Below are 16,358 nucleotides of genomic sequence, written 5' to 3'. Positions count from 1 at the left end.
AACTCTGAACTTAGGGGTAGCTTCAGAGTCCGCGTCAGTAGGGCATCCCGCCCCTACTGCGCTCCTGCATTTCCCGACCCCTCAGTGGTCGAGGCAGAACTCATGCGTCTCGCACGCTGGTTCTTGCCATCGCCCTTTGGGAAGGGAGTCCTCTTGCTGAGCGTCTTCGCCCCACCAGGGACCCTGGCATAGCAGCGAGCCATCATATGGCCGCGCTTGCCGTATTTAAATCAGACTACGTCTGCATTGCCCAACTCCATAGGAGTGGCATCTGTCCTCTCGGCCGACCGCTTATGCCAAGCAGTCGCCGAGGCACTGTTGTACGATTGCTCCTCAACAAAGGCAGTTTGGATTGCCTCTTCCATCGTCGACAGCACCTTTCTGAAAAGGTCCTGTCGCGATGGGCCATGCCGTAGTCCGTTCATAATCGTGGGCACCTTAATGTGCTCCGGAATCGGACCTACGGTAATGGACACCGACAGCGAGCGCATCCTTACATATACCTTTTCAGAGATCGCTTCGTCTGTCGCGCTCCAAAGAAGCACGCCTGAAGCAACACTTCGTTGTTCGGCGGCTTGTACATGGCGGGAATTTTTTCCTTAAAGATCGCCCATGTAGGGAACGCCTTTCTGTCCGCCATAAGCGCCGAGTAACCCAATCTGAGGCCTTACCGCGCAGATGCGACATGGCGTAGGACACCATCCGACTGTCATCCTCGATGAGTTGCGCAACACCGCAATGCAACACGGCTAACAGCCAGTGGACAATCGTGTGCGCTGCAGTTCCATCGAACTTGGGCGGGTCCATCCGAATGGGCCTCGGCTGATGCGGCCGGGCAGAGAGCATCTCAACAGTCCCGTTGAGAGCCTCGCTCCGAGCCTTCTCATGCCTCAGCTCATCTTGAGTCTGAGTGACGGACTCTGCCACACCATGGCTCTGTGCCTTGGACGCGGACGCGGATAACCACTGTCGGAGCACGAATGCCTCAAACTGCTCCAACTGAGCAACATGTTGCTCAGGAGGACTATCCAGGAGCCTGGCCAGGGCTTTTTCACCAAGTTCCTGAGCCATATGCCCTGCCACCTCCCGATGATGTCCGGAGAGGTAGGGGAAATGAGCCCAATCAATATTGAGGCTCATCCTCACGTACAGACGCAGAGATACGGGTCGTGGGAAGGATTTCAAGTGCTACCAAGTGTAGGCGGGCACGTCTTAATGCGGCCTCGCTCCACTTAGACACACATACTAGCACAGCGATTAAGCGGTTAGACCTTCTTCTCTTGCGTGCAGTAAGGTAGTTGAGATGGGCTCCTTGGCGACCTCACCCAACGCACTAAGTACTCTAGTAAAGTGTCGTCACGGGAGCGGTAATCTAGCTCCTCGTGTGCACTTACTAAGCAGAAAGTAGTTTTCAGACTGATTTATATTTAATCGCATTATATATAATTACCTATTTTTACCAATCAAAAGTGTCATCTCTGTAGATAACATTAGTATGTAATAAATCGTGTGACGGATGACGCTAGGCGTCATCCTCCTAATGTGAATGCACCTATGTGCATCACATACACAAGGGTTGGTCACAAATGTGAACCACACCCGAGTGGTGGGTCTAATTACTTTATTTAAGTAGTTGACCATCCCCTTTAGTACACCAAGTGTACTTAACGGGTACTGTGTAACATTTGGGCAACTTTAGCCCGTTACAAGTGACGTGAGGCACCACTCGCACTGAAGCCGTGCGAAGTGGACTTGTACTGAAGCACGTTAAGGTGGATGTGCATTGTGGTCTGCACCATATTTCGCGATGGATGGAGGTTAGTTCTATGAAATATAACCTTACAAACCTGACCAATCAGAGGCCTCCAAATCCAATCACTTATTAAATAAATGAGAGGTAAAGACCCATTAGCGGAAATTGAAGGCTCATTATCAGCTCCCTTTTTATTTACTGTAAATGAACTCGCAAATTATTACGCTGCTTGGCAATAATTTTTGCGAGTGCTCGGAATCAAAACGGTAGCCTGGGTCTAGATTTTTCCAACTATTAGGCACAATCTCAGTGAGCGCAGTCTTAGTGGGGATTGTGTAAGCGTGCCGTCACGATTGTATTCGCTTAGATTTAACTTAAGGATGTTTGAACCAATCAGTTGCAGATAAAATAGTGTGTAGACGTAGCGCATGCAAGCCTTTCACTCGCAAAAGTTGAGGCGTGCCCATAAGTATTAGTAACGGGAAAAACTGGTAGAGCTCCTATTCTACTCCCGGATGGTACTCGGACGTGGTTTTAAGCGACTTACGCTTTAACGTCGACATATGCTTAGCATCAGTGCGAGAGGCAACAATACAATTTTTGTTCTTTTTAATGTCCAAAATTTGCTGACGGCTAAGCCCATGGCTGGCATCTCTGTTTGTTACGGTAGAAGCTGAACCTTACTTTTCACTCCAAGCAATCCGTACGAGAGAAGGGAGAAGGCGCCGGCGAATTACTGTACCGTAATTTTGTAAATCTATTCTAATGTTTGGCTTGATGTCGGCTCCACTCGTCTTCACTATGTACACGGACGGACCCAGAAACGGGCGCACGAATAATACCCTACAGATATTACGTGCACGGGAAAAAATTACACCGTCTCCGGCCATTTCTCGAAAATTGGGCTTGAGCAGAAAACCCGTTTCTCTGTGGTCTCAACCCGAAGTCCAGTGTGTGCGACATTCACTCTTTAATACAAAAACACAGTCACGTGCGCTTGTTGATGGTCACTCAGCGTGTGGTGCCCATTTGCCCTAACGGCGCCAGCTCCTACCACGCCGGCAAGGTCGCGCTCGATGAGATGCTGGCGCATTTTGACGAGCCTCCACACGCTGTGGAGAAGACCGAGGCCCAGGACGATGACGATGGCACGGCGACATTAGGGCTTGCCGTGAACACACAGAATTATCAAGCCCTTTTAGAAAATCTAGCGCATCGACGACGCACGAGCGTAGCGATCTCGTCATCCCCTCGCTATCAGCACGAGTCGATAACCATGTGCTTACCGCATCAGGAAAAGGAGCTCAAGAGCCCCGAGTCGGACGAGACGGTCGAAGCGGATGATGATGAAGAGGAAGTACGTGATCGCACCGTCGTCGGGCTACCCGTGGATACACGGAATTACGAAGCGATTGTAAGCGGCAATCGCCCTATACGGTCGGACCCAGGTTTGAATCATCTCGCAACGGTGCCAGACCTGGTAAAGCTATCAGAAGCCCCACAAAGCGTGCCAGGCATTGTAGGACACAACATGGAAGACGACGCAGTTATGGGACTTCCGATTAGTACAGGTAATTATGTGGCTTACCTTGTTGGCCAGCAAGTATCAGGGATACAACAGGCAGGACATCGAAACCGGGGGTACAGTACTTTGGCCCATGAGAAAGAATTGCATATCGATGATTCTTGTGGATCATCCTCTCGATGTGGCACGTCGTCACCAAACTCAACCCCTTTAAACGGTAACAAGCGCAACGATTCGTGCACGTCCTGCTTTGATACTCGCCGGGCCTCGAATGCCGCGTACGTTCCGTATTCGAGTTGGGTTTATATTCAGCACGGTGCGTTCAAATCGTGGAAGCGCTTTTATGCGGTGCTCTCGGGCTTGGAATTCAAGTTTAGCAAAGGGGCGGGGCATTCTCTGAAAGGCTTTGGCCAGCTCGCTGCCGTGCGTCGGATGGATGCCTTGCGCTATGGGCTCTTGCTCGAATTAGGTGACGGTAGCACCATTCAAATCCGCTGTCCGGGTGAAAAAGAGTTTGAACAATGGCTCGACGCTACCGAAAAAGCGATCGAGCGGCATCAGCATCAAACGTCGCAATCCAAGACGTCATATACGCTCACTGCGACGGAACAACACGATGGGTATTTGTTTAAACAAGAGAAGAACAAGGCTTGGAAACGATTTTTCTTTATTGTTCGTACAGACGGGTACATTGAATGTCGTGACCACGAACAAGGAGCTGCAGATCGAAAACACTCTGGATATATCAAGGCAGTTTCCTTTGCAGACTGTCATTCGAATGGGCTTGCCATTCAATTGAGCACAGATGTATCCATGGTGTGCTATGCAGACTCGTATGACGAACAAATGCTCTGGTACGGAGCCATATCAGCTGCTGCCGCCGCAAATGGCAAGACCGCGGAAGCAAAGACGACAGTAAAGAGTTGCTACGTAGAAATGGCGATCTTGAATCACGCAGGGTGGCTTTTTAAGCAAGCGGGGTTATTTAAGGGATGGAAACGTCTGTACTTTACACTTCATGGGATTGAGTTGGCGTACGCCAAGGACACAAACTCGGAGATTCTGGTGTGCGATAAAGTGCAATCAGTTGACGAATGGGAAGGCCACGCAAACGGGCTGCTAATTCGGCTCATAAGTGGGCGCGTCTGGAAAATCCATGCTGACTCATACGAGACAGCTAAGCGGTGGCGGTCTGTAATTAGAAGTGCGTGTCGGCACGCGGAAACTTTTAGCCTAAAGAAATATTTGACCGGCCGACGCCGTAAAAAATTAAGACCCGTATTCGGTGGTTGGCTTACGGAGGTGCGGAAGGATTTCAGTCTTCGTCGGTTCTTTGTGGTGGACGGAGTGATCCTGGGCGTTGCCAACGATGTCGACAATCAGCTTTGTCGTCTCGGTAATGTCGTTGAGGTGGGCTCGACACGGGATCTCGAGCGCGGCATAGTGTTTACTTTTTCCAATGGAACCACACTAAAAGTGAATTGTGACTCGTTGGCCGACTCGCGGTATTGGTATGAGTGCTTGAGTTTTTCAATTAAGTAAATATTCTTTCATTGATTTGTACAAAAGTGGCAGATGACTATGAAAAAGCCCGATGGAAGATCTTTCTATAGTCATTAAAGTTAAGTCGAAAGTAAAAAGAATGTTTAGTTGGTTCTATTGTTTCCAATCGCCTGTTGGCAGTAAACACGACGAAGAAATGCTGCGCTCTTTTAAAATCGAATGTTACTAGCTCATCAAAATATGCTCGAGAAGTTTACTCGACAGCACAGTTAAACAGTACGCTTCGCTCGTAAAATGTGCTTGAATTTTTTTTCAGCATTCAACAGCGCAATGCTCACTGATGGAATAGACTTCGATAGCTTTGTTACTGATAATATTATACCTGAAATTGCTCAATTGTCACATGTACGATGTAAAGCTGTAAGCATAGAGCACGAAAAGAGGACGCGATTTTTGGAGCTCAAAAGAAGGGCCAAACAGTAGGCGCAATGTCACGTCTGAAGAAAAATATTATGGTGAAAAAGCCGGCGTCGCCAACACTTTTGTTGTTAGTCAAATTGATTTGTGGACGCAGTCATATCAAAGTAAATTGGGCAATCGATTGTGAGGTCTAGGATCTGAGTGAGAATAATAGACATCTGGAGCAAGAGCCAACTGGAATAGAAGAATTTCAGCTACTTATTTTATGGAGAATATTGAAAGTAAGACCGAGCAGCTCCGCAAGAAGCGGTCGATAGAAGACGCTATAGCGCATTGACAAATACTCATAGGATCGTGTTGGAGACCTTGTGTACCAAGCAAGTAAATTAGAAAAACCGCTTTTTGGCAAATATAACGAGGATGGTCGCACAAGAACGACGGCGAGAAATAGCAAGCACGCGAGCCTACTGAGATTATGAAATTTGTTTGAGACGATCCATAAGCCTCGTCGATGCAATCATTGCAATTAGAATTTAACAAATAACACTTCTCTATCGTGCCCGTTCAACGATGCCGCTATTAAATGCGTAAGTGTAATGAAAAGGTTATGAGAAAAGTTGCTGCCAGAAGTCTGATTTGTCATCGAGACCTCAAGAGCGCCACACCAATTTCGATTTCCTGAGTTAAGCAACGAGGAAAGTGCATTAGAGCACGATCCTGAACATACAAAAAAAGAATAGGCGCGTCATCGTCAAGATGAATGCCTTCACCTAATTGTTCGTTGTGGTAAAGGTACTCAATTTGCTGCTGGCCAGCGTTACGCTCTGACTCCTCCACACGGTCGCTGTCGCGCTTGCAAGGCGTGGCTTCGTGTATGAGCAGAATCAATATCACATTAGCTCATAATATTTTAGTGCTAGCGAAGTTATTGAGAAATTGCAATTACTTTGTCGCCAATTGAAGGTCTAGGTCATATCAAAAGGATAGACATGTTGCAGAGCTAGCGCCGTGCGACTGAGCTGAGATGCTGCGCCAAGGATGATATGGACGCTTTTCGGACAAGGCAGTAGAAGCTAAACTTTTGTTGAATGGAGCAACAATTATTCGAAGAATTTGAAAAGAGCTTACGAGAATAGGAACTTATCCAGGAATTGTTGCTGCAGAGCTTATGAGCTCGAGGGCGGTTTATGCACTAGGCAACTGACAGCAATGAATTTTCGTACGGCATGAGAGAATGTCAAATTCGCAAATTTTGTTTGTGAATGCACCTGGCACAATTACACGACAACAATGCCCAAAAGTCTGTCAATATCATTCCATCCCATCTTTTGTGCTGTGGCTTGCTTGTAGTGGTGCGAGATTAAGTTACGTTCTCTCGAATTTGTTGTGGCCAAGTAGACGTGATTGGACATGCTGATACGAGATATACATTACTTTTGGTACCTAACAACCAAGTTGCTATGCCCACCGCGATGTGTGAGGTCTCAAATCCGCGGATACCTCGTATGATTGTAGGAATAGTATGGTCAATGAAGATGCCGCCTACAGCCTCACGAAAATTAGTCTCTGAGATACTACTTTCACCATTTTAATTAATGCGGGGCGATAACCGCACTCTGTGGCAGGTCCTCCATTTTTTATTGAAGTGAAAGCGCATTCTCGTCTCCTTTATAATGAAAGTTTGGATTTGTTTCTCTCGCTCAAGCGAGCCGACAGATTAAAGTCTGCGATAAAATGTAGCATTATACGATAGTGTCGCATTCACTATCGTTAGAATGCCATATTTTATCGCAGACTTTAATCTGGTTAGCAAATTCACGAGTTAATTGTGTCTACCAGTTAATAAAAATGTGTGCATTTAAACCATTTTCTGGTAGTAAACTCGCGTTCAAGCTTATCTTCTGCATTTTTACAAAACATCGTGGTTTGCCTTCATTAAAGTTTCCCCAAGGCGCAAGTCTTTATGATCAGACCCGATCCGGTCTGGTCAACGGCTCTAATCCTTTGATTTCCCGCTTTCAAATTTCTTTGATTGCTGTAACGAGGTGTCCCGTTACATAAGTATTATTTCCTATACGAGGAATAACAATAAATATTACTTTTATAAGCTTCCGTACTCAAATCTGGCTAGCCAACTTGAAATGACTAATGATATAGTGCCGTTCGTTCATATGTTTAATTTAAAAAATTTGGCAATGTTTAACATCAAAAGCAAATATAATAGTTTCGGTTCAATATACAAATAAATAATAGAGGTGATAGATGAAGAAGTACAAAATTTAATCTTCATTAATTTTGACTTAAATAATCCAATAATACCAAATTCGGTTTTTCCGATGCAAATAAGGCATTAGCTCTATTGATTGGTTATATAAGTCTAAATCAACCCCGCCAATCGTTTCAAGACACGATTGTGCGGTGCGCAAGGAGGCGCCATACTTAGTTAAATATTATTATATAATAAGTTCAGTAGTAGATAGAGATCGTTACATAGGAAACTAAATATATTATATATTTTACTTTGCCCAAATTCTAGTTCTTTGCATTACCTTTGGTAGCTAAAGACCCTTAGCTACTTAGAAACCTTTCTCTGTACCCCTTGTGCTCGTGAAGTTTCGAGGCACCTAACCTACACTGTAATTAGTGTAAGGTTAATTAGTACTGATCTGTGTGTAAATGCCCCAGGGTGAGGTTAGCGTCATCACCCTGAAAATAAAAGTTCTAAATAAGTTGCCACTTGAGTCCCTAGTCGATTGTGAGGCGTCAAATTTTTTTATTATACACCAATCGCTAGAAGATCGCCGGCTTAAATTTATTGAGCGCGATATTCCTCTAGTGAGGATGACAGTGCGCCTAGCAACAGGCGCATCTGTAATGGTTAAGAAACGTGTAGTTGGTATCCAATACACGTTAAAGTGTAAACAATACGATTATGATATCATAGTTCTAGATTTGAATGACAAATTTGCTACAATCCTTGGGTTACCATGGCTCAGAAAGTACGAGCCATGTTTAAATTGGCAACATCAAGCCATGACGATGCCTGTCTCTTGTTCATTAGATAGCCAACTGATGAACGTCTTGGACCGTCCACAAGCGTGGGATGTCCTACGAGTGAGTGCGATGGCCTCACTTGTGGATCGGTCGTTAGCATGACTGCACAAGACCTCAGTGTGGATGCCCAACACATTGTGGAATTAGATTCCGACGGCTATGCACAAGCACAGGCAGCGTCAAAATCCATAGTTATGACGTGGACATAGGTACCGACGGCTGTGCACAAGCACAGGCAGTGTCGAAATTCGACCACTCGAATAAGTTGAGTGGTACGAAACAAGGATGTTTGCTACAAAAGCAACATCTAAGAAATTTTAAAAGACATGTCTATCAGATACAGTGCAAAGCTCTAGATCGACTGGAGAGTCGATCGTAGAAGATCTCGCTGTGGTAGCGAAACCACAGCTAGAGACAGTTCGGGAGGATACCCCCAAATAATATCTGTAAGAAAAAGTCCTTGAAAACCTCTGGTCAAAGGTTCACAGGTACCTTTGAAAATAAGTTCCAATGAAGAAACTGAGACAATCAATGTCTTAGTAAACAATGGATCAAGTGTAGGCGCTTATACACTTGATGTATTAGCGCCTCCGAAGTTAACTTCGGAGATAACTCAATTGCCAACGCTAAAACCGGGACGGTTCTTGCGTGATCTGCATAGTAGCAAAGTGAAGCAGATCTGATTTTTTTGTCACAGATGACAACCACGTGGCCGTATTCGGTCGGCAATAGTATTTCCTGAGAACAAACGGATTCTCAGTAGCTCATCGATGGACGAAAGTGTCGTCGATGAGAAGACTCGGATTGAACTCTTACGTCCCAATCTTGGGAGGCTTTGAAGACAAACTCCTCAATGCAAAGATTTAATTTAATTTAAGGATGTCCTCCCTGGATCAGTACCGTGCGAGTTGCCTAAGACAAAGGCGCTCGACACGAAAAAAACGACCTAATCCTAGGTTCGAAATACTGTGTCATGAAGCAATGGCCATTGCCTCGTGAACGAGCAATAGCGATAGACAAATTCTTTACCAAACGCTTAGCGGTGGGCCATATGAGGGAATCAACTTCCCCACATTGCTCTCTGATCTTCTGTGTGCGTAAAGCAACAGGAGGATGGCGGATAGTGCATGCAGTCAATAAACTGCACGCTGCAACTGTACCGGCTCAAACGCCGATACCACGAAAAGACGTAATCATTTATGGTATGTCAAAGAGTACTATCTTTTCGTCAATGGATCTGATGGATGAATTCTACCAGATCCTTATGCGTGAACAAGATATTCCGTTCACAGCAGTAAGTATCCCATTCGGTATGTTATGAGAGTGGCTAGTCATGCTACAGGAGCTTAGTAATCCCCCGGCGACATTCAACAGATGTGTAACCAATCTGTTGAGATCTGTGGCTGATTCTGTACCGAGCTATTTTAATGACGTCTTCGCTTATAGCAGAGCCATAAAAAGGAAAGTCGGATTTTGAAGTACGTTGTACCCACGTCCAAAAGTTCTAACACTTATGCTTGAGCACAAGTTGTATGCAAATCTCAAGAAGTGCATATTCGCTGCAAGCGAAATACCACTTCTTGGGTGCATCGTGGGAAAAAACGGTGAACGCCCTTTAAGAAGATAAAGGCGATCACCAATTGCCCTGGCCAGTCGATGTAAAGGGACTTCAAAGTTCCTCAAATTAGTGGCGTATCTGCACAAGGACTCACGCAATTATGCCGAAATGACAGTACATCTTTCTTCTTCGTTGAAGTATAATTTAAAGTGGTAATGGAACGCTGATTGTCAGAGTTTCTTCGAAAGTATTAAGAAAAGCTTGATGCAATCGCACACCTGGCGATTGCTGACCAAGACTGACCTTTTCATGTGGTCTGTGACGCCAGCGATTTTGCAATCGGCTGTGCGTTAATTCAATTTGACACAGACGACGCAGAGCGCGTCGTCTGTTATCAATCGCGTCAGCTTCAACCAGCTGAACGCAATTATCCAGTGCATAATAGGAACTCATTGCCATAAAATATGCACTGGCTAAGTTTAGGGTCTATCTCTTGGGAGATAGACCGGTCATTGTTTATGCGGATCGTGCCTCTTTACGGACTGTGGTAAACAGTCCACACTCTCGCAAAGAATGGCGAGATAGTTTTCTTTCTTCGCAAAGTACAACTTCTTCGTGGAGTGTAAACCAGGACGACTTAACGTCGTCGCTGATGCACTTTCGCGCCGACCCGATTTTGAGCCGGCTGCGCAAGCCAACAGTGAGCATAACGCCACTGTTGCAACAATAAGTGTTCCGTCGTCAACATTTTTCGACGACGTTAGAAGAGCTAATCAAGAAGATAAGGCTCTTTAAGGTTTAATGGATTACCTTATAAATCCATCCCAACAATCGTTAAAAGGCTTGCCGAAATTGTATCGATCCTCAACAGATCGATATAAATACGCAATGGATTATTGTATTATGCAGCCATTACTGGCGACACACCTCGTGTCGTCATCTCCACCCAAAATGATTTGCGATTAAGCATCATCTATGAGTTTCACGATGTGCCAATAAGTGGTCATCCTGGACGTGAGAAGACTTGTCCTACGATAAGTCGCGACTTCTACTGGCCACGCCAGTATGAGTACGTCCGCAAGAACATACGTGCTTGCAAATTTTGTCAGCGGGTAAATCCCAGTATTTCATCCCGTGCTCCGTTACAACCTCTGCCTGTTCCGGCAGAGTGTTGTCAGTACGTATCTATTGATTTCGTCTTCGGACCCCCCGTAGCAACCACACGAAAATTGGTATTCTTGTTTTCGTGGATCGTTTTGGTAAGATGGTATATCTTGCTGCAGTCCCGGAGTCGATCACAGCCAAAGGCTGTGCTCGTGTCATTATTGACACGATATTTCGACTTAAGGGTTACCTCGTAAACAGGTCTCATATTGAGACCCTATATTCACGGCGGAATGTTGGCAAACTGCGTTCAAATCACTTGGGACACCGTTAAAAATGTCAACTTCTCATCATCCTGAAATAGATGGTCAGACAGCGTGCAAACCGTATTCTTGAAGAGATACTTCGCGGATACGTCCACTCATTTAAGAGTTAAAGCGAGTTCTTGCCGATGGCAGAATTAGCCATCAACAATTAAGCGCATGCTTCTACGAAGCATACACTGTTTTTCGTGAACGGCTTACGTCACCCACATATACCCACCCTGTTTGAGAGTAACTTTTATTTAGGGGGGAAGGGACTCGCTCGAGCAAAGTACCTTTTAACTCTTGCTCATCACGCATTAGCCCTAAGGTCAATGCGAAGGATACCAATGTTTAGTTAACTTACATTGAAGTGGACAGACTCAGTATTAACAATAAGGCGATTACTGACTTAGACAACGATGCTGAAAGATCCAGCATCGAAAACAATCCTTTAGATGATAATGATAATACTCTCAATAATGGAGAGATTGATATTTCGGCAGTGCGAGCCGGTTGCATTGAAAACAAAAAATAAAACCGAGTCAGCAGGTGATTTCCTGCTGGCTAGAGAAGTAGTGGCCCATTTCGTACAGGATTCCAACGCATCAGCGATGGAATCGGTGATACGGTGGACCGACAGAAATGGAACTCGGGTAAAAATGAAAGAGCACACATACTTTCACATAATGTTAATGACCTAGTATTACTGACTACAGTAAATCTACCAAAGAACGTAGTGACGAATGTAGGCAGTAACAAATTACTGCATCCAGCAAAGCCTGATAATTCCGAGCCAACGACTTATTGTCTCGGAACAGGGTCTAATTCTCTTGAACCAGACTATCCGCTCTTTCCTCCAAGGAAGGGATGTTCTGACGAGCTGTCAACAGCTCGTTTTGTAGGTACTGATATGTCCTTTCGTTTGCCAGTTGATCAGTCGCATCTTGCGCACAACTTCTCAACTGATCACGAGAAACATTATCTACCGTCACCGCTAACTCGCGACGACGGGATTGCTCGTGATCAAGATCCTCCCTAAATTAATGAAAGGTGTGATCCAAAATCATGACGTTTATCCGGGATTGTTAAACAAGGCGAACCCGATCTTTCCTCTGCCTCCACATTCATCGCTGGATTCAGGTGTTGAGAAGCGCTTTCTTGTTGAAAGTTTCTCGAGCCACCGTGAGACAAAGGGGAATCGAACGAGCTATCTCGTTCGTTGGCGAGGGTATCCACACTCGCATGATAGTTAGGATTCTCGTTTCTAACTGATCTTGGACGTTCCGAGTCTCGACTTGCAGTACGACGAGACCCATCCTCCTCGGCAGAAGGTCCATCGGAGAATGAGCGCTTCCCGCGCTCGTAAGAGGATTGGAGGTTCTCAATTCCTTGACGCATCTCTTAAGAGATGAGAGTCCTCCAATGGGAATCTTTGAGGGACTATGCGTCCTTAGGTTCAACACCTGCACCCTTAAGACAGCATGGCTTGAGTCCGCCCAGGAGAGGCAAGGAATCCCTGCCTCTCTAGACAAACGGTGCAACTTATAGCAAGACCAACAATGGTCCGTTTCTCAAACCGTTAACGGAAAGCATCTAGCTTGTCAAGCCAGATCTCACGGTCTATGTTTTGCACATTCTGTACAAAGGCTGTCCAAGCTTGGAACAAAGGTTTGACATCCTTTAACTGTTTGCAAGTGTACTACCGATGCCGGTAAAAGGCATCAAGGAAGAATTTCGTTTTATCCTCACCAGGCTTGTGAAGCCTGGATGAGTCGAATAACGGAGTATGGTATTTATCGCTGGTTATACCAGACCAACGAATAGGTTTCCCTCAGAGGGTAACCAGGGCCTCTTTTCAGGAGCGAACCGCAACGTATTGCGGTCCCTCTCCTGTTGGCTCATGTTAAAAACGTTAACGTAAACTTGACCCTGGGAGCGATCCCTTAAAATCACTCCTTTTAGGTGATGCAAACTAGCACCACCAGCAACACTCTTTCTTTCGCGACTTAGTTCCTGGTGACGCATACTAACGCCACCAGAGTGATCATCCCCCACGGAGTCATCTGATGATAACACCCCACCAAAGAGGTCCGACAAGTCGACCAACCTCGTCATTACCTCTCTGGTCGTCACGTTAGAACCCAAAAGTTTAACGGACTCGGCCACGGGTGATCCGGTGGCCTTTACAGTAGATACGAAGGCGGGCGATGCCGGTGACTTGGCATAGTCACCTACAATTGGTGCAGCAGGTGACTTGTCCCCGTCACCTGGAACGTCATCAATACATGACATACCCCAGTCACCCCCAAAGGGAGAAGGAGGTGACATATCCCCCACAGTAGACGCGTTAGCGTCTATTGAAACATTTGCCTTACTGACAGCTACACTGATCCGTGAAGCTGCCAGCTTAGCGGCTTCACGGCCCACGGCACAGACTTATTCGTCGCCATCTTGATTTTGGTCAAAATTAATAATGCAAATAAAGTCGGAGTTTTAATTAAAATCAATAATGCAAATAAAATCGGTATTTTTATTAAAATCAATGATGCAAATAAAAACGGTTTTTGATTAAAACCATTACTGCAAAATACAAGGAAATACATAATAATCTATCCTGTCACCCTACATCAGTCACTATAGTAATTTTTGGTTGGGGAATGTAAGGGGGTGTCCCGTTACATGAGTATTATTTCTTATAAGAGATATAATAGATATTACTTTTACGAGAGGTTTTAAATAAAGAAGTCCAAAATTATTATCTTTATAAATTTTGACTTGTATGGTTCCAATAATATCAAAATTTGGTATTATTGATGCCAAACGACATTAACTCTATTGATTGGTTGATTTAAATCTAAATCAACTCCGCCAATCGTTTCAAGACACGATCGTGCGGTGCGCAAGGAGGCGCCATGCTAGTTAAATATTATCATATAATAAGTTCAGTAGTAGATAGAAGACCATTACGTAGGAAACTAAATATATTAATACTGTTTTACTTCTCGCAAAATATAATCCTTTAAGTTACCTTTGGTAGCTAAATACCCTTAGCTACTTAGAAACCTCCCTTTTTTCCCTTGTGCTCGTGAATTTTCGAGGCACCTAACCTACACTGTAATCAGTGTAAGGTTAACTAGTACTGATCAGTGCTAGTGAAAGGTGCATCGTTACATTGCACTTCACGTCTTTTGGCTCCGTTCAGAGATTACTCACGGCGTGTTAGGAAGTATGTTCCACTTAACAAAAGGATGCAAACTGAATTGTGATTGTCTTGGCGGAAAATCAAACCATGCAAGTCAGTTTGGCATTCGTGGCAGCGTACCCGAATTCCTAAAGCTTCGAGATCTTGTCCTTTAGAACTTACATCAGTTTGATCTGTGTCATATGCATATGGTCTACACTGCCTCTCTAAGATACGATGCTCTTCAAAATGTAAAGTAACCGTGATTCGTGATTTAAAACATCGATCAAATGGGCTCGCAGGTTTTCGTCCTTTTGTTGCTTCACATACTCCATAACAAGTACGGGTACGTCGCGTATCATTATTATGAGCGGTCCCCCCGAGCCTTCCATATCTTGCAGCCCACAAGAAGTTTCTAATGTTTTGTTAGCGTATTGTATCGGTGGTTTTGGATCCGCTCAACCCTCAAAACAATGTCTCGATTGCCGATAAGCTCCAGTATTTCAGCGGTGACGCTCATACTGGCGTTGTGAAACAATTTGAGTCTTGAGCCGTGGACTTCAAACAAGTCGCATGCTCGATCATATATAGGTACTCGCGTGCCACGGTCACTCCGTACGGCCCAACTTAGCGTACCATTAACTTGTTACCCCGAAGTCGTTCATCGACTCGAGGCCACAGCACAAAATCACCAGCGCTGAAGTTCTCATGTAAACCCTTTTTCGCCATCTTTTGGTAGAGCTGTATTCTCTCGTTGCAGTCCGCTACTTCTTCATGCATCAAGCTAGACTCTCTCGCATAGCTTCTAAATCATCATCAACTGCAACTAGATCAATGTGCATCACCTTGTCTTTCGTCTGCACATTTCGCGGGAGCAGCGCCGCATCCAGCGAGGTCGGTACTTGTACGCAAGCACGTCGTAATGCAGCCACGCTCTACTTAGACACACACCCTAGCACAGCGAGGAAGCGATTTAATCATCTTCTCTTGCGTGCAGTGAGGTAGTTGTGGTAGGCGCCTTAGCAACCTCACCCAACGCACTAAGTACTCTGGTTAATGTGTCGTCACGGGAGTGGTGATCCGACGCCTCGTGCGCACTTACCAAGTATGTAGTAGTTTTCAAACTGATCTATATTTAATCGTACAAAATTTATGTTCATATTTTTTATTAATCATCAATTATCATCTCTGTGGATAAGACTTATATGTTTTGCAAGCGGATCTTTCTAGATATCTCACGTAACAGATGGCGCTAGGCGTCATCCCTCCTATTGTGAATTCACCTATGTGCACCACATACCACAAGGGTTGGTCACAAATGTTAGCCAAACCCGAGTGGTGGGTCTAATTACAATATTTAAGTAATTGACCAACCCCTTAAGTACACCAAGTGTACTTAACGGGAGCTGTGTAGCATTACGGCAACTTTAGCCGGTTACACCATCCCCTCTTAAAGAACGAATTAATATTTTTAAATTCGTCAAAGAGGAGCGAGGTACTGCGAGCAGCTTTACGCGCCGGTAGTTAACTCAATCACTCTAGCGTCCTGTGTTTCCATACACGGCGCCAAAGATGCCACCGAAAAGGGGCCACGTTAGTGGGTCGTCTGCGAAGACGCCCACTCAACCTCGCACTAAGCGCACGCGCCGCGTTAACTCGCCGGCCGTGCCCAATGCCTTAGTAAAAACGCCGACAGCTACTGCTGCTGCGCGTTAACAGGGCTTAAGGATCCATCCCACTATAACAGTGAGGATGCTGATCCGTCGTTCATTATCGGCTACAAAGAGTCGACACCGTTGCCGTCACCTCATAGTAGTGATGTGGACAACGAGCTCATGTGGAAGGATGATGGCGCATTATTGCCCAACCAAACTTCTTTCATGGCTCACAACATGGAGACAGCAACATTGACGAATGCTGTCTCGTCGTCTGCGCTGGAAAGCGCAGCGACAAGT

General features: G+C 45.3%; 2 protein-coding genes across 2 annotated transcripts; one reads left to right on the top strand and one right to left on the bottom strand.

The window, feature by feature from the left end:
- Nucleotides 1–2,756: 2,756 nt before the first annotated feature.
- On the top strand, nt 2,757–4,820 carry CCR75_004953 (uncharacterized protein; the record flags this gene model as incomplete). The annotated part of the gene is made up of 1 exon (XM_067963038.1): nt 2,757–4,820. The coding sequence occupies one exon, from the start codon at nt 2,757–2,759 to the stop codon at nt 4,818–4,820; it is 2,064 nt and encodes a 687-aa protein (XP_067814798.1).
- Nucleotides 4,821–14,818: 9,998 nt separating this feature from the next.
- Nucleotides 14,819–15,183, bottom strand: CCR75_004952 (uncharacterized protein; the record flags this gene model as incomplete). Its single annotated transcript, XM_067963037.1, is given in 2 exon segments — nt 14,819–15,029; nt 15,047–15,183. 2 exon segments carry the CDS (start codon nt 15,181–15,183, stop codon nt 14,819–14,821), a joined length of 348 nt encoding a protein of 115 aa, XP_067814799.1.
- Between the last annotated feature and the right edge of the window lie 1,175 nt (nt 15,184–16,358).

Source organism: Bremia lactucae, linkage group LG1, assembly GCF_004359215.1.
Source record: "Bremia lactucae strain SF5 linkage group LG1, whole genome shotgun sequence".
Lineage (NCBI taxonomy): Eukaryota > Oomycota > Peronosporomycetes > Peronosporales > Peronosporaceae > Bremia > Bremia lactucae.
Note: the sequence above shows the minus strand (reverse complement) of the source record. Positions and strands in the feature narration are given on the sequence as shown.